Below are 23569 nucleotides of genomic sequence, written 5' to 3'. Positions count from 1 at the left end.
AATGTATTACTCTTTCTATTCTTATTCCTATTCTGTCTATTCCTAGTTTTGTCTCTAGCCACCATTCTTAGCTAAACCTTACTAGTCAAATCCAACTCATTTAAATTTTCCAGCAATAAATCAGCATAGTTCCAGATCACAAGCAGGATATGCCTCCACTATTGAGGCTATTCAATGTATTCAGTTAGTTATATTGGGCAGTTCGCAACATTTGCATGCCTAACACCAGACCTTCAAGGAGACACTACATGCCAGGCTCTGTCATGAGAAGCGATTGCAATTTAAACAGGCAATTTAAAAAAAAGATTCAAGGATGTTCCTCCTGGGAAAACGTGAAACATCCAAACTCACTCCAAGGAATCGAGCCCATCACTGCTCAAAACGAAAAAAGGAGCATTTAAAATGGTCTTGAAAATCTCAAGGTCGGACATTTGGAGCCCACAGAGACCCAGCGAAAGGAAAGGACCATCTCACAAACTACGCATCTGATTGCCTTCTCCTGCCCTACCTGTGGAAGAGTCTGTAATTCCAACATTGGTTTCAACAACCATCTCAGAACCCAACAAACTGAAGTGGAAGCAAATCATCATTGATCCCAGGGACTGCCTAAGAAGTATAAGGTTTTGAGTCTGAAGAATAGTCATGATCCGAGACGTCACCTACCCATGTTCTCCAGAGATGCTGCCTAACCCATTGAGTTACTCCCTCCAACACTTTGTGTCACTTTAAGAATTTGAGTAATTGATTTAATCGGTATTTACTTTTTAATGAATGGATTTAATTCCACAAACATGCAAAGCCTCGCAGAGGTTGCTAAATGAACAATTTCTAATGATGTTGAAAGTTTAGTAATGGGAAGGGGGGCAACCACACTAATAGATAAATTTGTAGTAAATTAGCAATGCCTAGTGAACATTTAGTGAGATCATGAGGTAGAAGTCAGTAGAATTTGCAAATTGCTGTCCCAAATTTATTTGAGTTTGAACAACTGCCAAAAAGAAAAGTGTATATTTTTTTTACAGCGTAACAGTATATCTTTTGTTTTAGACAACTGGTAGCCTGGCACAGACCTTTCTGCGTTGATCTGGAAGATAGCACTTTCAGTTACTTGCAAACATTTTTGGATAGGTACTGTGATGGCATTAACAATGAGGTACCTCCACAACCTTTCTCCTCTCAAAGGTAAATTCTAAATAATGTTGCTATTTATTTATACTAGTAATTAATCCGGGATGAGTCTTGGATGCATTGTCATAAAGATATTTTCTTTATCATAAGGTCATAAGTAATAGGAGCAGAATTAGGCCATTCGGTCCATCTAGTCTACTCTGCCATTCAATCATGGCTGACCTATCTCTCCCTCCTAACCCCATTCTCTTGCCTTCTTCCCATAGCCCCTGACACCTGTACTAATCTAAATATCTCTGTTTTAAAAATATCCATTGACGGCCTCCACAGCCTTCTGTGGCATAAAATTCCACAGATTCACCTCCCTCTGACTAAAGAAATTCCATCTCATCTCCTTCCTAAAGAAACGTCCTTTAATTCTGAGGGTATGACCTCTAGTCCAAGTCTTTCACTATTGGGTATGTTTCAAAGAGGTCCCCCATCATTCTTTTTAAACTCCAGCGAGTACAGGCCCAGTGCTGTCAAATGCTCATGTTAACCCACACATTCCTGGGATTATTCTTATAAACCTCCCCTGGGCTCTCTCTCTCTCGCTCTCTCGAGGGCCACCACATCCTTCCTCAGATATGGTGCCCTTTCATCCTGCATTGCTTCATGACTTTTTTTTAAAATCACCCTTTGGTTATTGAATTGATTTGATTGAAAGATACAGCATGGAAACAGGCCTTATGGCTCACCGAATCCTCATTGACCATTGATCCTCCATTGACACTTGTATGTCATCCCAGTTTTCATCCACTCCTTGCACACTAGGGGCAATTTATAGAGTACAATTAACCTGCAAACCCACACATCTTTACATTGTGGGAGGAAATCGGAACACCTGGCGGAAACCCGCACGGTCACGGGAAGACTGTGCAAACTCCACACAGCACACAAGGCCAGAATCGAACGATGGTCTCTGGCACTGAGGGAGCGGCTCTACCAGCTGCACCACTGTGAGCAGCTCTACCAGCTGCGCCCCATTGTTCCAAATAATCTTTCTTTACCTTTTGTGTGAATTTCCGCACCAACTCACGAACTTGCTTAAATTCCCCAAATCTGCTTACTCGAGCTGATGTAGGATTAGCCTCACAGCCATATCTCTCGGGTCAAATAAATGGTCTTATTCCTGCACTGGTTCAGGAACAACAAACCATTTATCTGAATGGAGGGAAGTGATTAAGTGATTAATTTCTTTAATTTTGTTAAATGTTTTTCTATTTACTTTTAAGTACCAAACATGTTAATTGTTATTTGCCTTTTAATAATTTGTTTATGTTTTTGAAATGGAAGCAATCAAGTCCTTAACAGTCTGGGTAACTGTGAAAACCTGTGACGTTTATGGTTTTGCTAGCTGTTGAAAGAGCTTTTTAAGTCTGTTCATGGACAGGACTAGTTCAAGCCAATCCATTGAATGGCATTACCTTGTACAAGAAACCTGTTAGGCCAAAGTTTTTTCCTACTTTGTTGAAAGTAGGATGTGGATTGATGAACACCAAATTTATTGTTTCAAAATCTCAGATTCAGAACCATATAGATCACATTAATAGTTTTTATTCACAAAATGCTGGAGTAACTCAGCAGGTCAGGCAGCATCTCAGGAGAGAAGGAATGGGCGACGTTTTGGGTCGAGACCCTTCTTCCGGCCAGTCTGAAGAAGGGTCTCGACCCGAAACATCGCCCATTCCTTCTCTCCTCGGATGCTGCCTGACCTGCTGAGTTACTCCAGCATTTTGTGAATAAATACCTTCGATTTGTACCAGCATCTGCAGTTATTTTCTTACACTAATAGTTTTGCGCTCTATCTTTTAGGGAACATCACCACTTTGTATTTCTTTGTTTGAAGTTGCTTTCTACTCATCTTTCCCTGGCTCAAACTGGAGGAACAGGTGCTACTGTCCTTGGCCAACAAGGTAGACCACTAAGGAACTTGCTTTTTCGATTAATAGATTCGGATGTCCCAAGTTCCATTGAAGAGGTAAATAGAAATGTTACACAATGTTTACCTGCCTGTGATGTTATGTATTATTATCTCTCCCATTGCGTATGATATTAAAGTTAACTTAATGGACTAGCAGTTTTTTCTGGGTCATTGATCCAGAAACATGAGTTTCACCACGGCAGCTGGTAAATTTAAGTTCATGTAATTACATAAATATCTCTTTTTAAGTCAGTTTGCCTCGCCGTAAGCACAAAACTATTGAATTCTTGTTAAAAAATCCATCTGATGTAGAAATATCTCTCGATGAAGGACACCTGTTGTCCTTATCTTCATGTGACTCGTGGCCCATTTAAGTCATTGAATCTAAATTAAGGACAAATGTTAGATACTAGCAGTGCCAGTGATGTTCACATGGCATATACACCGATCAGCCAAAACATTATGACCACCTGCCTAATATGCTGTTGGTCCTCCATGTGCCGCCAAAACAGCGCCGACTGGCCGAGGCATGGACTCTACAAGATTCCTGAAGGTGTCCTGTGGTATCTGGCACCAAACCATTAGCAGCAGATCCTTCGAGTCCTGTAAGTTGCGAGGTGGAGCCGTCGTGGTTCTGTCAATCCAGCACATCCCACAGATGCTCAATCGGATTGAGATCTGGAGAATTTGGAGCCTAGGGCAACACCGTGAACACTTCATCATGTTCCTCCTCAAACCATTCCCGAACATTGTGTGCAGTGTGGCAGGGCGCATTATCCTGCTGAAAGAGGACACTGCCGTCAGGGAATACCATTGCCATGAAGGGGTGTACCTGGTCTGCAACGATGTTTAGGTAGGCGACATGTGTCAAATTGACGTCCACCTGAATGGCCGGACCCAAGATTTCCCAGCAGAACTTTGCCCAGAGCATCACACTCCCTCCACCGGCTTGTCGTCCTCCTACAGACCGTTCAGACCAGACGGGATAGCCTTCGTTGCCCTCGCGCATCGGTGAGCCTTGGGCACCCAACACCCTATCGCCGGTGTGTGGTTTGTCACCGGGAGCACCCCACAAGCCTTGTTGTTTCATAGATGCTCTGACCCAATCGTCTGGCCATAACAATTTTGCCCTTGTCAAAGTCGCTCAGTTCTTTACTCCTGCCCATTTCTCCTGCATCCAACACATCAACTTCAAGAACTGACTGTTCACTTACTGCCTAATATATCCCACCCCTTGACAGGTGCCTTTGTAACAAGATAACCAATGTTATTCACTTCACCTGTCGGTGGTCATAATGTTTTGGCTCATCGGTGTATAACTGAAATAACATTGAGTGCCAAGGTAATTGTCATGCGTTTAGTTTAGAGATACAGCATGGAAACAGGCCCTTCGGCCCACTGAGTCCATGCCAACCAGCGATCCCCACAGACTAAAGCTATACTACACACACTAGGGATAATTTGCATTTATGCCAAGCCAATTAACCTATAAATCTGTACGTCTTTGAAGTATGGGAGGAAATCGGAAATTCCCGGGGAAAACCCACACAGGACACGGGGAGAACATATAAACTCCATATAGACAAGTGCCCGTAGTCAGGATCAAACCTGCTGTAAGGCAGCAAAGCAATGGCTGCACCACTGTGCTGCTTTAAACCATGATTCAAGTAATAGATTGACTTTGGGGTAGGAAGATTGGTTTGTATTTTAAAACTTGAGTGTGGAGATTAGCTCTTCATTTTAGTACACTTTCTAAAAAGCATTGCAAGGTGCATTTTCCTGTTAGTGAAAGTTTTAACTATTGAACAGGTGGCAAGGACTAATTCAAATGGTTTGCCTCAGACTTTAAGGGCAGGTAATGTTCTGAGGTATGGTAAAGGTAAATGCGTCAAAATGAAAACTTGATGTAAACTGCTTGGACCCCTAAGCGTGCTCCAGGATTTAATAAATTAGCAACTGATCCTATTGCAACGTCAATTCTATCCACTTCTGCCTTAACAATATTTATCAGTCTGAAGAGAGTTGTAAAGACGTCAAATGTTCTGAAAGAAACATAATTGGTCATAAAAGGACTTCTCATTTCTAAATGGTATGCACAAATGCACATAATTGGTCATAAAAGGACTTCTCATTTCTAAATGGTATGCCTGCGTCCTAAATTCTCCCATAAGAAGAAAAAATCTCTCCATGTTAGCTGCTGAAGATTCTTCAGGATCATGAATGTTTTAATCATGTCCTCTCTCTCACTCTTCTAAATATCAATCAGTTCATGCCTACTCTGTCCACCCAATCATCCAGATATGGTCTTGTCAATGCTCTATCATAACTGCCCTGCTATTGTATTCAGTTGTTTTAACGATAAAGACTAACATTCTGTTAGTTTTCTTTTTTTTTTAAACTCCTCATGTACTAAGTTACCCAGCCAGTTCTTGCAGCTCAGCAAGGGAGGATATGAAGATGCCAGTTTTGAAGAACACCTCCATTTACTCTGAGTGGATCATTCAGATCTATCACCTATTGATTACTTTAACTTTCTAGCCCTCTACCGTTTTGACCTGTCTGTTGCAACTCATTCTTCCAAGTAGCACATTGTAAGCTTAAGAAATAGCATTTCATTTCCCAAGTTGGGCACTTTACTGCCTTCGGGACATAATATTGTATTCAATAGTTTCAGATAACCAGCTTTTCGAGATTATGTCGGAGCTGTCCACTGTGAATATATTACTGTCCACCAGTAATATTTTTTTAAATGTTCTCTTTGCAAACGTGTAGGAAGGAACTGCAGATGCTGGTTTAAACTGAAGATAGACACAAAAAGCTGTAGTAACTCACCGGGACAGGCAGCATCTCTGGAGAGAAGGAATGGGTGACGTTTCACGTCGAGACCCTTCTTTGCAAATGCTGTCTAATCTGAGTATTGCCAGCACTTTGTAATTACTTTGAACTGGAAAAATAAACAACTGCTGATGCTGGAAATCCAAAATAAAAACAAAGTGTTTTAGACAGAACAGAAATATTGAACCTCTGTAATATTTTTGATCTGGCCATAATTCTAGCATTAAGGTTTGGTGACTAAATATTAGAAAAACAAATGATGCAAATAAAGAATGAAAAATAGATGGTAGCACTGGACATCTGGAGACATGGATTATGATCCTGCATTTAATTAGATGAAAAATGAACATTACTATTTTGCATTAAATTCTTTTTTTTTAAACTGATGTATGAATTGATTTGTTTGTTATCTGATGCCACTAGCATGATTATATTTCACAGATTGTAGTTTGTGGTTATTAATTAAATTATATTAATTAAAAACTCTATTTATGACACACAGGCTGTTAATGAAACACTTTCAGTTGGTGCATCTTTACTGTTACCTCCACTCAGGGAACGTACTGAACTGTTACATAATCTGCTACCTCAAGGTCCTGAAAGATGGGCAAGTTTATCAAAAGGACAAGTAAGAATTGTCATCATTAAATGCTCATAACATATATGACTTGGCAAATACTAATATTGACAAAATATGCATGCACTGCAATTTTGTATTTGATTCTGTTTGGTTTGCAAAATTTTCTATTGTATAATTTAGGAACAGGTTTAGTGGATTACTGTTGGACTTGTTCAGCTAAAATTAGAACAATCCATAAAACCATTTTAATTCCTTCCTTCCATTTTTCCACTTTCATCCTATGTAATTTTCTTCAGTGTTATGCATATGTTTGGCAGTAAACAGGATGCAATTATTGCATTAAGAAGCAGTAAAATAATGCACATGAATTAATCAAGTTGCAGATGCATTAGGTTTAACACTGCAATGAGATATATTTGCTTCCCTCTGGCCAGCTGTTCTGTACAGAATTGCCAGTGACATCTGTTGGTGAAACTGTCCTTGTTCATGAAGCTGTCATGACTTGTACATGTACGTTAGTTTAGTTTAGAGATACAACACGGAAACAGGCCCTTCAGCCCACAGAGTCCGCACCGACCAGCGATCCCCGCACATTAACACTACCCTACACCCACTAGGGACAATTTCACATTTAATCCAATTAACCTACAAACATTCACTTCTTTGGAGTGTGGGAGGAAACCGAATATCTCTGTGAAAACCTACGCCGGTCACGCGTAGAAAGTACAAACTCCGTACAGACAGCACCCGTAGCCAGGATCGAACCTGGATCTCTAGATAGAGCTCTTAAGGATAGCGGAGTCAGGGGGTATGGGGAGAAGGCAGGAACGGGGTACTGATTGAGAATGATCAGCCATGATCACATTGAATGGTGGTGCTGGCTCGAAGGGCCGAATGACCTACTCCTGCACCTATTGTCTATTGTCTATTGCCTATTGTAAGGCAGCAACTCTACTGCTGCACCACCATGGCACAGTCCATGCCGAGCATCAACCATCCATTTACACCAATACCATTGTATTGTCCCTCCATTCACATCAATTCCCCCCAAATTGTAAGAGACCTTTAACAGCTTACTGTTGTTGAGACCATCAGTGCCCAAAGACCACTCAAAAAGCCATTACCTTCAAAACCTGTGTACCAAGAGCTGGGAAAATGTTTTAACAAAAATCTAAATTTTAGCAAACATGCACGTGGATATGCTAAATGGCCTCACTGTTTTAAAACTCCATGGTTCAATGAGAGTAGCATTTCATGAGGTCAGAGGGGGCCTTTCCGCTGAAGGTTAGGTTTGCCCACAACTGATACTGGCTGAGAGTCATGGGGCAATTTTTACCATTGTATCTAACCCCACTTTCTGTTCCACCTCTCCAAAACTATTAAGCAATTAATCTATTCAGCAAGTAGATTTAATAATGGTATTTTGGAGTCTTTTACATCAACACATGAAAGTGCAGGGAATGGAGGGATATGGGTCATGTACAGGAGGATGAGATCAGTTTAACGGCATCATGTTCAGTGCAAACATTGTGGGCTCAATGTTGTACTGTCTCTGTACAATCTACTAAAACCTCTCCAGAACTTCTCGAAAACCAGATGAAATGATGTACCTTCAGGAATATTGAAGTCAACTAAGTAAGCACAGATTAGAGACTAGATAACTAATTTGATTAGTATGTAGCGAGGTTTTGCTGGTTCTTTTTGTCAGCTGAAGTGGGATAAGAATAACTTTCTTAGCATTTCTCTTGGAGTTGAATACAAATAATTGAAGGGGAATTTATGATTGGGCATTAATTCAAGTTATTGTTAAAGTTATTTTCTGGTGAAAGATTATCACCAGTTGTTGAACTATTAATATAAATGGAGGAAAAAAATGTAAAAATTCTAATATATTGGTAACCTTGCTTGATTCAGTTGTCTAATTGCATTCATCAATTAGACCATCAGAACCAACATTTTCAAAACCTATTTAGCTGGCAGGCATATCACTAAAATTAAGTATTATTCATATTGTAATTAACTGTCTTTCTTGTTTTCCTAACTAGAGAATGCAATTGGATATCATACTGACCAGCCTGCAGGACCAGTCCCACATTGCATCTCTGTTGGGTTACAGCTCACCTGTTGATATGACAGAGGGATTCTCTCAGAAGTGCTGTTCAGATCAGGACTCGTCCAATTCAGGAACTAGCGACCATTTTCATTTAGCGGAGATCCTTTTAAAAACTCTGTTAAGGAACATTGGTTTCTACACCGTAAGCATTTTATTTCAAGAAATTTTATTTCTTAATCAAGAAATTAATATTTTCTGTCTCTGTTGTCTCAGTATCCTTAATTGTCTGTTTCATAAGGAGCGTGCATTTGGAGAGCTGGAGAAGAACAGTGATAAGCAACAAAGTAATACCAGCAACACAGAGAGTGGACCACCTTCCCATGTCCATCAACTGCTGTCTGCATTACACAAACATCTACTGGCTCACTGTTACTCAAATGCTGCTGCTCAGGTAATGGGGAGGTGATTCATCCATGCCTTATAAAGATAATGTTAACTCCAAGAAAAGTGCTTATAAAATTGCTAATGTATTGGGATCAGGATTGGGAGCATTTTAAGAACTTTGCAAAGGTAGGCCAAGAGCTTGATATTGAAGGGCAAGATAGAGTATGAGAAACACAAAAAATGGATTGTAAGATTCTATATAAGTACACAAATAAAAAAGACTGGGGCAAATGTAGGATTCAGTACAAAGAGGCAGCAGAATTTATAATGGGGAATAAAGAAATGGCAGATGGATGAAGCAATTATTGTACGAAATCCTTCATGGAAGAAGACCACAAAACCAGCCATATATATTAAAGAATCAAAGATATTTGAATTAATTTTAGTTTTGACTTATAATGATCACGTGTATTGAAATACAGTGAACATTTTTGTTTTGTGTGCTATACAGTCAAATCAAATCATACAATAATAAATGAAGTCGATCACTCTCCTTTGTCTTGCTGACATTGAGAGAAAGGTTGTAGTCTTGACACCAGGTCACAAGGTTCTCTATCTCATTCCTGTGGTCCTGTTGACTGGATAGCACACAACAAAAAAAGCTTTTCACTTGATCTCAGTACATGTGACAATCATAAACTAAGCTAAACTAGACCAAATGAATTTGAGTGCAGGGTGGAGGTTGGTGGTGAAGTTGTTGAAATCAGCGAGATCTGCATGGGTTCAGGAGGCTGCCCTGATGCTGCTGTCTATGTAGTGAAGAAAGATGACGGATAATGCCAGTGCACATTTGCAACAAGGACTGTGCAACGTAACCAACAAAAAGCCAGGCATAGCTGCGGTCCATGCAAGTGTCCATGGCTGCACCTTTAACTTGAAGAAAACAAGAGCAGTCAAAACAGAAGTGTTGAGGGCGAAGACAAGATCTGACAGGCGGAGGGGTGAGTTAGTAGAGGGCAACTGATTGGGTCTCCTTTGAAGGCCTTGAGATCTTCCTGGTGGGGGATGGAGATGTAAAGGGACTGGACATGAGTATTTGGAGTTCTGTCGGACAGGAGCAGGCAGAAACAATGGAGCTGCCAGGATAGTCCTGTTTGTGGATTTTGGGAGGAAGATAGAAGTGAGCAGTACCGGACTGGGGAACTATGTGGTTGGAGGTTGTGATGGGGCGATTGCCAGAAGTGATGGGATTGGTTACAGTCTGGGAGGTGATGGCCTTTATATTTGTAAAGTCATGATTGAGGGGTTGGTATGAGGATGTGTCCGAGAGCTGGAGCCTGGCCTCATGTTAGAGCTCAGGAATGAGATTAAATGCAACCTCCTGCTCCCGTTTCTTGGGTTCCTGCGTATTTGTTGAATGTAATTTCATTAAAAAAAATCAGTTGCTCTGAAAGCATTAATTGGTGTGGGAATGAGTGTTACATATAAAAAATATATCTTTCCAAGTTCAGTTCTCTGTCGAGCAAATGTAAAAAAGAGAGGTTAAATTTTGACTTGGTGCCTCTTTCCTGCTGAGAGGAACGAATATATCCACAAGTTCATCCTTCCACCCCATATCATCACAATCCCTGCTTATTTGGTACTGGCACTTTTAAATTATTGAAAGTTAATGGTTATGATATCAAATGCTGAGGGAATGATGCCTAACTTTGCTTTAGCTAAAGCTTGCATGTTGATAGTTCACTGGCTAAAGCTTGCATGTTGATAGTTCAGGTAGAAAGAAATAATTATTTTGGTGATTCTTATTAATTATTGTCAACCAAGTATCTTTATAAATCAGTGTTTCATTTTTAAATTTTAGGATCAGTTAAGCGTAGATTTGCTGCATAAACATTTGCACTTGTTGCTGCTGTATGCGTCTGATACCTACAGACGATCTGCAATCCTTCTCAAAGAAAGCTTAGTGGATAGCAGTGTTACAGATAAGTTGCACGGTAAGGATCCTGTTTTATCCCATACGGTCAGCATCTAAAATCGCAGACACAAAGCACTGGAATAATTCAGTGTGCAAGGCAGCATCTCTGGAGACAATGTGTAGGGATATATCAGGACGACCCAAAACGGCAGAATGTAATCGTCTCCAGAGATGCTTCCATGACCCGGTGAGTTACTCCAGCGCTTCGTCTTTTTTTTGTAATACAGCATCTGCAATTCCTTGCTTCTACATCAAAAATTACAGCTCTTGTTTGTCCTAGTATAAACAGTTCATTAGTCTCAAACTCCAATTGTGTACTTTTGTATTATCTACATCTTTCAACAGAACCAGAAAGCGTGCTACTCTGCATTGTGTTTGACCCTGTTTGACTTTGAATTTCTGACTTTCTGTATTAATTACTTCTGTTTCTATGCTGCCATACACCAGTGACGCCACCCTTCACATAAGACCTTAAATCAAGGATGTATATGCCTGACGAAGGATCCAGGATGAAGGGTCTCACCCCGAAACATCGACTGTCCAATTCCCTCCACAGATGCTGCCTGACCTGTGAAGCTTTCCCAGCAATTGTTTTGCTCTTGATGCCTATGCTTGTTTGTCTGGTTTATGTGCTCTTTAAAGATTAAAGTGAACAATTGAAGGAAGTATATATCCAGCAAACATTAGACAGGCACAAAAAGCTGGAGTAACTCAGCGGGTCAGGCGGCATCTCTGGAGAAAAGCAATAGATGACGTTGCAGGTCGAGACCCTTCTCCCGAAACATCACCTACTCTTTTTCTCTTGAAATTCTGCCTGACACGCTGAGTTACTCCAGCTTTTTATATCTGTCTTCGGTTTAAACCAGCATCTGCAGTTCCTCCCTCCAACAAACATTAGGTTATTTCCAATAATCGTATTTGATTTGATCAGTGCCCATCGGGAAACCTTTGATTCATTTTCGAACAACTGATACATGCCTGGAATCAGCCTCTCGGCCAATGATCCTATTGATCAATCACGGAACAAAGCTCCTCCACACTTAACAAATGTTGGTTCTGTTGTGGGAACCCGACAAACTTTGCTCAATCCCAAAAAAATCCAAGATAGTATTGGTTGAGGAATGAGACAATAATTAAAGGGTTTTCAAACATTGGCCCATGATCTTTCTGTGATGTGCAATTACATTGGAAGATTTTTAAGTACTGAATTGTTTACCAGAAATCCAAATTATCCAGCATGTTCAGGACTTTGAGCAAAACACAATGTTGCGGGAATGCAACAGATCAAGTAGCATCTGTGGAGGGAATGGACAGGTGATGTTTTGGGTCAGGACTCCTCCTCAGTGTTAGGGGTCCTGACATGAAAGGTCATCTATCCATTACCACCACAGATGCCGCCTGACCTGTTGAGTTCCTCTGGCACTTTGTGTTTTGCTCAAGATTCCAGCATGTGCAGTTCCTTGTATTTCCCTGTTCAGGACTTTAGTGGAGCTAGACTAGCAGATTTCCAGGACTATTGTTTATTATTCTGATCAATACTTCAATACATTTTAAGTTCACTAGTGAACCTAGTATGTTTAAAGGGAGTCATGGCCCCATGAGTCAGAAAAGAGCCCTAGTGAGTTAGAAAGGAACCCAGGAAGTGCGCCCGTTCTTTAGACTAGATATGCAGCGCAGAAACAGGCCCTCAGTCCACCATGTCCGCACCAACCAGCGATCACCTCGTATACTAACGCTATCCTACACTCTAGCAAGCTATTTACAATTTTTACCGAAGCCTGTTAATGTACCAACCTGTACGTCCTTGGAGTGTGGGAGGAAACTGGAGCACCAGAGAGAATGTACAAACTCCATACAGACAGCACCCATGGTCAGGATTGAACCTGGGTCTCTGGTACTGTAAGACAGCCGCTCTACCTCTACGCCGCTATGAAGCCCCAAACCATCAGAATTTTTGAATAGTTGGACAGCAGATTATCAAATTTTTTACTGCACTTTTAATATTCTCTATCAACTTAGCCTTTTTGCAAAAAATCATGTATATGGTGATCGTTGCTCAGCACAGACTCGGTGGGCCGAAGGGCCTGTTTCTACTCTGTATCTCAAGTCTGAAATTAAAGTTGGTATTTAATTGTAACAATGATTCACATGTTGAGAAATTTAGCAGAGTTTGATTGTAGCAAGTGTTTTTTTTCACAATTACCATACTGCATAAAATATTCAAATGTTTTTTTTTGTGTCACTTGATATTTTGAATCAATGATCCAAGTTTTATTGTTTAGTGAAAGAAAAGGTAACCAATTATAATAGATATAAAAAGCAGCTTTCTGATTGGTGAATGTTTTCTTTCATGTAAATAATTTCTTTCTTTTAGGAATTCTTTTTAACTCTGCGGCTGGAAGTATTTTGTGTCAGGTAGTCTATTCCCTTCTGCTGCTACCTGCTGGTATTGTACGACCGATGCTTGGCAGTCTTCTAGATCTTCTTCAACCTCTGGATTGTCTAAATAGGCTTTTACCAGCCGCACTGTTATTAGAGGAACAAGAACTGGAATTGGTGATAAATGGTTCGTATGGTTTTTTAAATTCTGTCAAATTATAGAGCCATGGAGTCCTACAGTGTGGAAACAGGATCTTTGGCCGAACCTGCCCACACAGACCAACATGTCGCATCTACACTAGTCCCACCTGCCTACTTTTGGCCCATATCCCTCTAAACCTGTCCTCTCCATGCCAGATCTCGTTGTACGTCCCCTTTTCCTAACTTGACACCATTCAGATAATAATCCGCCGCCTTATTCTTACCACCAAAGTGGATAACCTCACACTTATCCACATTAAACTGCATCTGCCATGCATCCGCCCACTCACACAACCTGTCCAAGTCACCCTGCAACCTCATAACATCTTCCTCACAGTTCACACTGCCACCCAGCTTTGTATCATCTGCAAATTTGCTAATGGTACTTTTAATCCCTTCACCCAAGTCATTAATGTATATTGTAAATAGCTGCTGTCCCAGCACCGAGCCTTGCGGTACCCCACTAGTCACTGCCTGCCATTCTGAAAGGGACCCATTTATCCCCACTCTTTGCTTTCTGTCTGCCAACCAATTTTCTATCCATGTCAGTACCCTACCCCCAATACCATGTGCTCTAATTTTGCCCACTAATCTCCTATGTGGGACCTTGTCGAAGGCTTTCTGAAAGTCAAGGTACACTACATCCACCGACTCTCCCCTGTCAATTTTCCTAGTTACATCCTCAAAAAATTCCAGAAGATTAGTCGAGCATGATTTCCACTTCGTAAATCCATGCTGACTCGGAACGTTCCTGTAACTGCTATCCAAATGCTCCGCAATTTCGTCTTTTATAATTGACTCCAGCATCTTCCCCACCACTGATGTCAGACTAACTGGTCTATAATTTCCCGTTTTCTCTCTCCCTCCTTTCTTAAAAAGTGGGATAACATTAGCTACCCTCCAATCCACAGGAACTGATCCTGAATCTAGGGTCTCGGCCCGAAACGTCGCCCATTCCTTCTCTCCCGAGATGCTGCCTGACCTGCTGAGTTACTCCAGCATTTTGTGAATAAATACCTGAATCTATAGAACATTGGAAAATGATCACTAATGCGTGCACGATTTCTAGAGTCACTTCCTTAAGTACCCTGGGATGCAGACCATCAGGCCCTGGGGATTTATCAGCCTTCAGTCCCATCAGTCTACCCAACACCATTTCCTGCCTAATGTGAATTTCCTTCAGTTCCTCCGTCACCCTAGGATCTCTGGCCACTAGAACATGGTGAACCTACGCTGCGCTCCCTCAATAGCAATAAAGCAGCATCTGCAGTTTCTTCCTACACTATTTAAGTTTTTGTTGTCAATGAATTTGTGAAATGAGGTGCTCAGTTTGTAAATGATCTGAGACACTGCCGGATGTCAGAATGAGATGGTTCCTTTTACTGCAAAATCACTGACTGCCTATGATCTTGTGGGGAAGACCTGGTGTCCTGCAGCAACTTCAGGCAATTTAGAATGTGAGCCAGGACCCACATAGATCAATTAGGAGGGCATTATTAACTTATCCAATCAAAAATTAGACTTTTATATCACAATTCATAAGAATATTTATTTTCAAATCTTTCATTTGTTTTTATCTTTTGTAAATTTCCAGCAGAATGAATTGTTTATCAACTGTTGTTGCAGGTAGCAATATTTATCAAATAATAATCAAACTACACAATGAAGAATTGTTTGCTTTTTTTTTTAGAAAGAAACATTTTTACTGTAGTTTGCTTTTAGTATTTATTGAAATGCTGCTGTGAATTACAAGAAAATCATCTATTTGCATTATTTGCTGTCTGCATATTTTAAAACCATCTGTCCTTAGATTAGCTTTTAAGTATTGTGTGCCAAATTGCTGGAATCACAAGTTGTATGGGGAGAAGGCAGGAACGGGGTACTGATTGAGAATGATCAGCCATGATCACATTGAATGGTGGTGCTGGCTCGAAGGGCCGAATGGCCTACTCCTGCACCTGTTGCCTATTGTCTATCGTTAATTGCACATCCAAGGAAGCAGGGTATCTGTATGTAAGTGAATAAGGCTAATCTCCTTAACAAATTAGATTTCAAATTGGTGAAACTAATAATATATGAACTGAGAAAGAAGTGCAAGTAGAATGTGTGAATAAAGATGAAAAATGCAATAGAAAGGATAAGGCAGCATAAATGAGAAAAAATAAGTTTTAAAAAAAACATAGTTTTAAAATACCTACTCATAATTAAAACAAAAGTATTGAAAATTTATAGTAATAATTAATATGCATTGTCAATGAGGTTGACTAGAAATAATTAATGTGTATATCACATGCTTAAAGGATTGTTTACTTCAAAATGGAAAAGGAGTTTTGTTCTGTAGTCACTTCATGGGTTCAGTTGGGTTCAACCCAAAATTGTGCCTCTTTGCGAATCTCAAAGGAGATATGCACATCAGAGCAGTAATTTCTAGTTTTCTGCATTTAAATTAGAAACATAGAAACATGGAAAATAAGTGCAGGAGGAGGCCATTTGGCCCTTCGAACCAGTAACACCATTCATTGTGATCATGGCTGATCATCTACAATCAGTAATATGTGCCTGCCTTCTCCCATATCAGATCATTCAGTCTGAAGAAGGGTCTCGACCCGAAACGTCACCCATTCCTTCTCTCCCGCGATGCTGCCTGACCTGCTGAGTTACTCCAGCATTTTGTGAATAAATCGATTTGTACCAGCATCTGCAGTTATTTTCTTATACTTCTCCCCATATCCCTTGATTCCACTAGCCCCAAGAGTTCTATTAGCATCTGATCTCCCTGAACATTTCTATTGCAATAATGTATAAGCATGATCAAGAGATGTTAGCTTCAGTGTTACATGTATGGAAAAATATGGACCAGTAAAATGTTCTTCTACTGTAACAAAAGGCATGCATGCTATAATGTAAAAATACAATCTGCATAATTTTTACTTTTTAGAGTCTGGAAACAATTCTGAAAATTCCATTCCTACGGATGTTAAATCTTGGATTTGGTTGATTGATATGGAGCGAACCATTTCTTTTACTATTGGGCAATGTCTTGGAGAAATGCTGCAAGGTCCTCTTTGTTCACCAGAAGAAGTAAATTCAGCATATTGGCTGCAAAGTCAACTCCTCAGCAATGGCCTTGAAATTGACACCGAACAGCTTGGTAGGCCAATATTTATACCCTCATTTCTAACTTTTGAAGAAATGCTTTGTCCAAGTTTCTAACAGAATGTTTAATAGAATACTACAGATTCTAAGTAATATTCTAACTTGAATATAAACTTCAGAAATGTTCTAATTACCAATTGAGTTTTTATCACATTGTTATCATATTGTTCCCAGAACAACTCTTGGACAAAGCCAGCGTACAGGTCTATTTCCATCAGTAATTCCCTTTGCTATCTGCTGATATTACTGATAGCAATGGGAATTACTATGAGGGGACAACCTTCCATGGAGCATTATATTTGAAATGAATATTGGTATATGAACAATAAGGATATGTCATATTAAATGTACAGGCTCCTACATGTTTATTTATTCATTTGTAATGACCTGATCATTTCACTCCTCATTATTATCCTGTCTGCTTTAAACTGTGGGATGATCACCTTCTGGGATGTACACTGATGAAACCTTTCCACCCTTCATTTGCTGCAGAATTGAGCTGGCTGTTGAGGCTGTCATCCTCTGCTTGGACTATGCTTGTCCAAGATTAATGTATGTGTGCTATTTCAGGATTTAGATGGATCCATTGTAGTCTAATCTGGCTTCATTCTCGAATCTAGAATAGCTCCTGACTTCCTTATTTAAGGATCATGCAGATTTTCATTTTTTAATTTATTACCTTCTGTTTCTTAAATGTACGTCTTCTAAGTTGCCTCCTTGATTTTGAAATGCGCTGTTGCAAGATGTGAAATAAACATATTATATGAACCCAGAATATTGTTTAGGTAAAATGCTTAAAGATTCTTCTCAAAAATCTTTGTATTTTCTTTGCATAGACACTTACATTAAAAGTCTCACTACAAAGGCATTGGCTCGCTCTGTAGAAAAGAAGTCATTTGAGTTTCGAGTTTCTGAAGACACTACAGTGCTAATAGAGATTGCACTGGGCACCCCACTAGAGCCAGGGTTGAAAATCTGGAGGGGAATGCAGCTGTACGCCATTAGCAACGGTACCTTTCAACCATTATGTCATTTATTGCATTTTTCTCTCTAATTTTTATGAATGTTTGTTGTTATTCAGTACGAAAGAAGTATTAAGATTAATTGTAGATGGATTTGATTTACTTAGAGCAATTTTATATATATTTTTTAATGAATTCGTGTTTTTTGGGAAAGGAAAAGGTTGTGTGAGCCATGCAATTAAAAGTACCACCTTCCTGTTTGCTGAATGGAAGAGAACTGGTGTTAATAGCAGACTGGTTTCAGTGTGTAATGGTGGACTTGGACTTTTCTTGGGAATTGGGTAGCATCTGTAGAGTTTTTCCCTTAAGGAGTGAGTTAGATCCATGATGTGTTCATGCATGTTTCAGGCCTTTGGTGTTTGATGATTGTTAAAGTTATATTCCTAATTTATTTCCTTCTATCTTTAGAAAATAGATATAACTAACTCGCTATCCCTACTCCAACACCAAGGACCTTGTATCACAACTGAGTTGCTTGAATTTTATAACTAAATTGAATTGCCCTTGAAGTCCATGTTGGATTTATCCTCTGAGTAATAGTTTAAATCTTAGCTATTCATTTGACATCCATTTTCCTGCGGCTTGTTGGTATTTAATAAATAATGTATTTTGTAGGTTGCCACTAGAAACTTATTGTGAAATGATGGGGGTTATAAAGATTAAACTGATCTATAGTAATATTCAGGAAACAGAATCTGAAACTTTTACCCAATCTGGACAATATTGGGTTTTTTTTCCAATTTATGGTAGGTTCTTAACATCTTCTGGGTAATGAATATTTGTCTAAAGCAGAGCCATTAATAATTCGCTTTATTAGTAGTGAAGTACTTTTTTCCAATATATTCTTACATGTTCAATGTTTAAATACTTTTTTTCAGAGTGGGAGCACAGTGCAAATGGGGATCATTTGTTGGACACAGTCTCACGATTCGTGCTTGCAGTATTACTTAAGCACACTGGACTATTGCGAGAAGTCTGCAAAGATGACCGGTAATTTATTTTAAAATGAGTAATAAAGCTAAATGCATTCTTACAAGAGTGCAGAAAAATAAATTGAACCTGAGGTATTGGAAAAACTAAAGATAGAATTAAACATGAAACAGAAAAAGTATACTGGTAATGAATGCCTTGTTAGTTTCCAACATAGAAGTTGAATACTGTTGGTACAGAGAAAGGCACAAAAAAGAAATTAGAAGCAAATGTGAGTATAGAAGAATAGTTTAGTTGGTAACAAAATGGAATGCACAAGACTTATTTTAACAGATTTGGAAAGGAAAATCATAGTTGACTAATTTAATTAATATCCTTTGCGCTGCATTTAATGCAACTACAAAATAGACTTGTTAGTCCTTGGGATGAAAGGGGCTGTGACACCATACATAACAAATCAGGAAATATTCAGAGCCAGAAGAGAACAGTTGTTTTTGAGAATGAAGGAAATATCTAATAATGTGTACCGGGGATAATTTAATTGTTTGCCAATCTCCATATTCCATTGGTGGGAATAATGGTACATATCGAGGAGCAGGCCAGTCAAAGAGTAAAACAGTATGGAAACAGGCCCTTTGGCCCAAGTTGCCAACATGTCCAAGCTACACTAGTCCCACCTGCCTGCGCTTGGTCCATATCCCTCCAAACTCGTATCCATGTACCTGTCTAACTGTTTCTTAGACATTGGGATAGTCCCAGCCTCAACTACCTCCTCTGGCAGCTTGTTTCATGCCACCACCCTTTGTGTGAAAAAGTTGCCCCTCAGATTCCTATTAAATCTTTTCCCCTTCCTCTTATAATGAATGCAGTGAGGAGAAACATAATAACTTCAATATTTAGTATAGAGCATTGAAGTGATGCATTTCAGATGAATGGGGAGATGAAATATTAACTAATAGATACAATCCGATAGATATTGAGGCAAAGACCTGGCATATATGTAAACAATTCTTTGAAGATAACATACAAAAATATGAAAATTATGAGACAAAATAAATAGAAGTGTGGAGTACAAAAATATTTAAGTAATGCTAGTATCCAGTGGCCTTCCAGCTCTAAAGATACAACTTTGGTCCTGACTTCCATTGATGTCAATCAATAGTCGATAGTCAATTTATTTGTCACATACACATAAATGTGCAGTGAAATGAAAAATTACCCGCAGTTCAACAATAAGACCAATAAGAATAATCAATAAAAATGCAATAACACATACAATCATGAGCTTATCCTTTTCCCTGTTTCTTCCTGCATCCCAATCACATATGGATTGATTGGTTAATTCTTCTTCTTAAGCCCTATGCTCCTCTTGGGAGCATAGGCCATTGACAAATGTCCTCCACCTCACTCGGTTGTTGGCAGTTCTTTCGAGATCTCCCCAGTTGAGCCCACTCCCAGACATTTTGGCCTGGACACCTCTTCTCCAGCTGTTCCTGGGGCGACCTCTTTTCCTTTTTCCTTGGGGGTTCCATTTCAGGGCTTGCCGGGTGATGTTTGTGGCAGGTTTTCTGAGGGTGTGTCCAATCCAACTCCGTTTTCTCTTTTGAATTTGTAAGTCAATGGGATCCTGGCTTGTTCTTTTCCACAGGTCCACATTGCTTACTTTGTCTCTCCTCTAGATGTTTAGTATTCTCCTGAGGCAGGTGTTAATGAATGTTTGCAGCCTGTTTGTTGTGTGTTTTGTTGTTTTCCATGTCTCTGATCTATACAGCATTACCTGCTTCACATTTGAATTAAAGATGCGTATTTTGGTGTTGATTGAGATGTATTTTGAGCTCCAGATCGTCCTGAACATGTTAAACACCACCCTAGCCTTATTGATTCTGCTTTTTATGTCTGCATCTGCCCCTCCAGTGGTGTTAATTGGCTACCTTAAATTTCTTCAAGTGAGTTGGTAGAATCAGGGGAGAGTTGCATGAGGGAAGACTAAAATGGAATTCGTATAAATGGAAGTTTGACAGTTGGCACGGACTCGGTGGGTGTTGGGGCCTTTCCCTGTGATGTGTTATTATGACACTGAGTTTATTATTTGGTGTCAGAAATGTTGAGTTTGAACATTTGAAATGATATTAAGAACTATCAGTCTCACAGAACCAAAATCTCCGATAACCCTGACTTTGGGGAGTAGTCAAAAGGGTACAAGTGCAGAAGACAGAGAATATTTAAAAGTGCACTTTAATCATTAATCTGTTTTGGGGTCAGAAACATATCATATCATATCATATATATACAGCCGGAAACAGGCCTTTTCGGCCCTCCAAGTCCGTGCCGCCCAGCGATCCCCGTACATTAACACTATCCTACACCCACTAGGGACAATTTTTACATTTACCCAGCCAATTAACCTACATACCTGTACGTCTTTGGAGTGTGGGAGGAAACCGAAGATCTCGGAGAAAACCCACGCAGGTCATGGGGAGAACGTACAAACTCCTTACAGTGCAGCACCCGTAGTCAGGATCGAACCTGAGTCTCCGGCGCTGCAATTCGCTGTAAAGCAGCAACTCTACTGCTGCGCTACCGTGCATGATGCAGGCACACATTTTATTTTAATGATCAATGGTATTTTAATGTCACATGTATCTAGGTACAGTGAGATTCCTTTTTTTGCACACAGTTCAGTGAAAATCTTGCTATTGGCACAATCATATGAGTGCAAGAGTGTGGGAATAGTAGATTACACCGAGACCATATACAGGAGCCACCACATTGCTGGTGCCATTTTGTTGATTCAAGTCTGAAGTTGTTAAAAATGTGGAGTCTTAACTTGACCATTGTCCAGGCAGAGGCACTGGGTCAACATTGTTCTTAAGGCTCTCTAAATTTGGAAAACAAGTTATTTGCCTGATGTTCCACATTTTTTTACAGCTCCCAGCCCAATGAAAGACTTGTGGCAATATATCAATGTGTGTACAGGGTTAGAAGTGCACTTCTAGCTCAAAGGAATGTTGTCCATAATACTGCAAATGTTCAGCTGCCTAGTTGGACTAGACAGGTAAGAGATTAAATAATTGTACCTGGTGCATTATGTGCAAATATATAGTGCCCTCCATAATGTTTGGGACAAAGACCCATCATTTTGTTTATTTGCCTCTGTACTCCACAATTTGAGATTTGTAATAGAAAAAAATCACATGTGATTAAAGTGCACATTGTCAGATTTTAATAAAGGCCATTTTTATACATTTTGATTTCACCATGTAGAAATTACAGCAGTGTTTATACATGGTCCCCCATTTCAGGGCACCATAATGTTTGGGACACAGCAATGTCATGTATATGAAAGTAGTCATGTTTAGTATTTTGTTGCATATCCTTTGCATGCAATGACTGCATGAAGTCTGAGATTCATGGACATCACCAGTTGCTGGGTGTCTTCTCTGATGCTCTGCCAGGCCTGTATTGCAGCCATCTTTAGCTTATGCTTGTTTTGGGGGCGAGTCCCCTTCAGTTTTCACTTCAGCATATAAATGGCATGGTCAATTGGGTTCAGATCGGGTGATTGACTTGGCCACTCAAGAATTGACCATTTTTTATCTTTGGAAAAAATCCTTTGTTGCTTTAGCAGTATGTTTGGGATCATTGTGTTGCTGTAGAATGAACCGCCAGCCAATGAGTTTTGAGGCATTTGTTTGAACTTGAGCAGATTGGATGTGTCTATACACTTCAGAATTCATTATGCTACTACCAACAGCAGTTGTATCATCAATGAAGATAAATGAGCCAGTACCTTAAGCAGCCATACATGCCCAGGCCATAACACCCCCACCACCGTGTTCACAGATGAGGTGGTATGCTTTGGATCTTTGGTAGTTCCTTCTCTCCTCCATACTTTGTTCTTACCATCACTCTGATATGTTAATCTTCGTCTCACCTGTCCACAAGACCTTTTTCCAGAACTGTGGGTGCTCTTTTAAGTACTTCTTAGCAAACTGTAACCTGGCCATCCTATCTTTGCAGCTAACCAGTGGTTTGTGACTTGCAGTATAGCCTCTGAATTTCTGTTCATGAAGTCTTCTGCAGACAGTGGTCATTGACAAATCCATACCCAATTCCTGAAGACTGTTTCTGATCTGTCAGACAGGTGTTTGGGGATTTTTTTTAACAATAGAGAGAATTCTTCTGTCATCAGCTGTGGAGGTCTTCCTTGGCCTGCCAATCCCTTTGTGATTAGCAAGCTCACCAGTGCTCTCTTTCTCCTTAATGATGTTCCAAACAGTTGATTTTGGTAAGCCTAAGGTTTGGCTGATGTCTCTAACAGTTTTATTCTTGTTTCTCAGTCTCATAATGGCTTCTTTGACTTTCGTTGGCACAACTTTGGTCCTCATGTTGATAAACCAATAAAGGTTTCCTAAGGTGATGGAAAGACGAGGAAAGGCGAGGTGCTGAGAGCTCTCTTATATCTGCATTAAGGAGGCAATTAAACACACCTGTGCAATTACAAACACCTGTGAAGCCATGTGTCGCAAACATTATGGTGCCCTGAAATGGGGGGGGAATATGTATAAACACGTTATGGAGGGCACTGTATGTATCTCCTTCTGAATTGTAGGGATCATTAACATTTTTTTAACTGCACCTTTAATCACCCCTTTTATTTCCACCATGCTGAGTTTCTTGTCTGCTACCACGTGTTAAAAACCTCAAGACGTTTATGTATGAATATTTGTTGCTTCATGGTTTGTTTCCAATTATTGTGATTATTTCGTAATATAAAAATGTATTTTTTGCTGGATTGTGAACGTTGTTGGCAAAGATGGTATTAATTGACTGGATCCTCGAAGCTGTTAAGCAATTTCAGAGGGCAATTAAGACGTAATTTGTGGATCTGCAGTAGATTTGGCAGCTTAAATTAGTAGATTTCCTTTCCTGGCGGGTGTGTCTTTATATTTCCATTTATACA

The 23569-nt window shown here is 39.8% G+C and overlaps 1 protein-coding gene across 3 annotated transcripts in view; it reads left to right on the top strand.

The window, feature by feature from the left end:
* Window positions 1-23569, top strand: part of LOC144591940 (putative E3 ubiquitin-protein ligase HERC1) — a 209667-nt gene that overhangs the window by 51558 nt on the left and 134540 nt on the right. For all 3 annotated transcript variants that reach the window (XM_078395990.1, XM_078395980.1, XM_078395998.1), the window contains exons 11-21: window positions 1048-1182; window positions 2983-3148; window positions 6429-6554; window positions 8552-8761; window positions 8858-9010; window positions 10805-10937; window positions 13293-13484; window positions 16437-16649; window positions 17491-17664; window positions 18555-18666; window positions 21535-21661. In XM_078395990.1, coding sequence (XP_078252116.1) covers window positions 1048-1182; window positions 2983-3148; window positions 6429-6554; window positions 8552-8761; window positions 8858-9010; window positions 10805-10937; window positions 13293-13484; window positions 16437-16649; window positions 17491-17664; window positions 18555-18666; window positions 21535-21661 — 1741 coding nt within the window. The remainder of the gene's footprint in view (window positions 1-1047; window positions 1183-2982; window positions 3149-6428; window positions 6555-8551; window positions 8762-8857; window positions 9011-10804; window positions 10938-13292; window positions 13485-16436; window positions 16650-17490; window positions 17665-18554; window positions 18667-21534; window positions 21662-23569) is intronic.

Source organism: Rhinoraja longicauda, chromosome 1 (genome assembly GCF_053455715.1).
Source record: "Rhinoraja longicauda isolate Sanriku21f chromosome 1, sRhiLon1.1, whole genome shotgun sequence".
Lineage (NCBI taxonomy): Eukaryota > Metazoa > Chordata > Chondrichthyes > Rajiformes > Arhynchobatidae > Rhinoraja > Rhinoraja longicauda.
The sequence above is the reverse complement of the archived record's forward strand: the minus strand, read 5'-3'. Positions and strand labels throughout refer to the sequence as shown.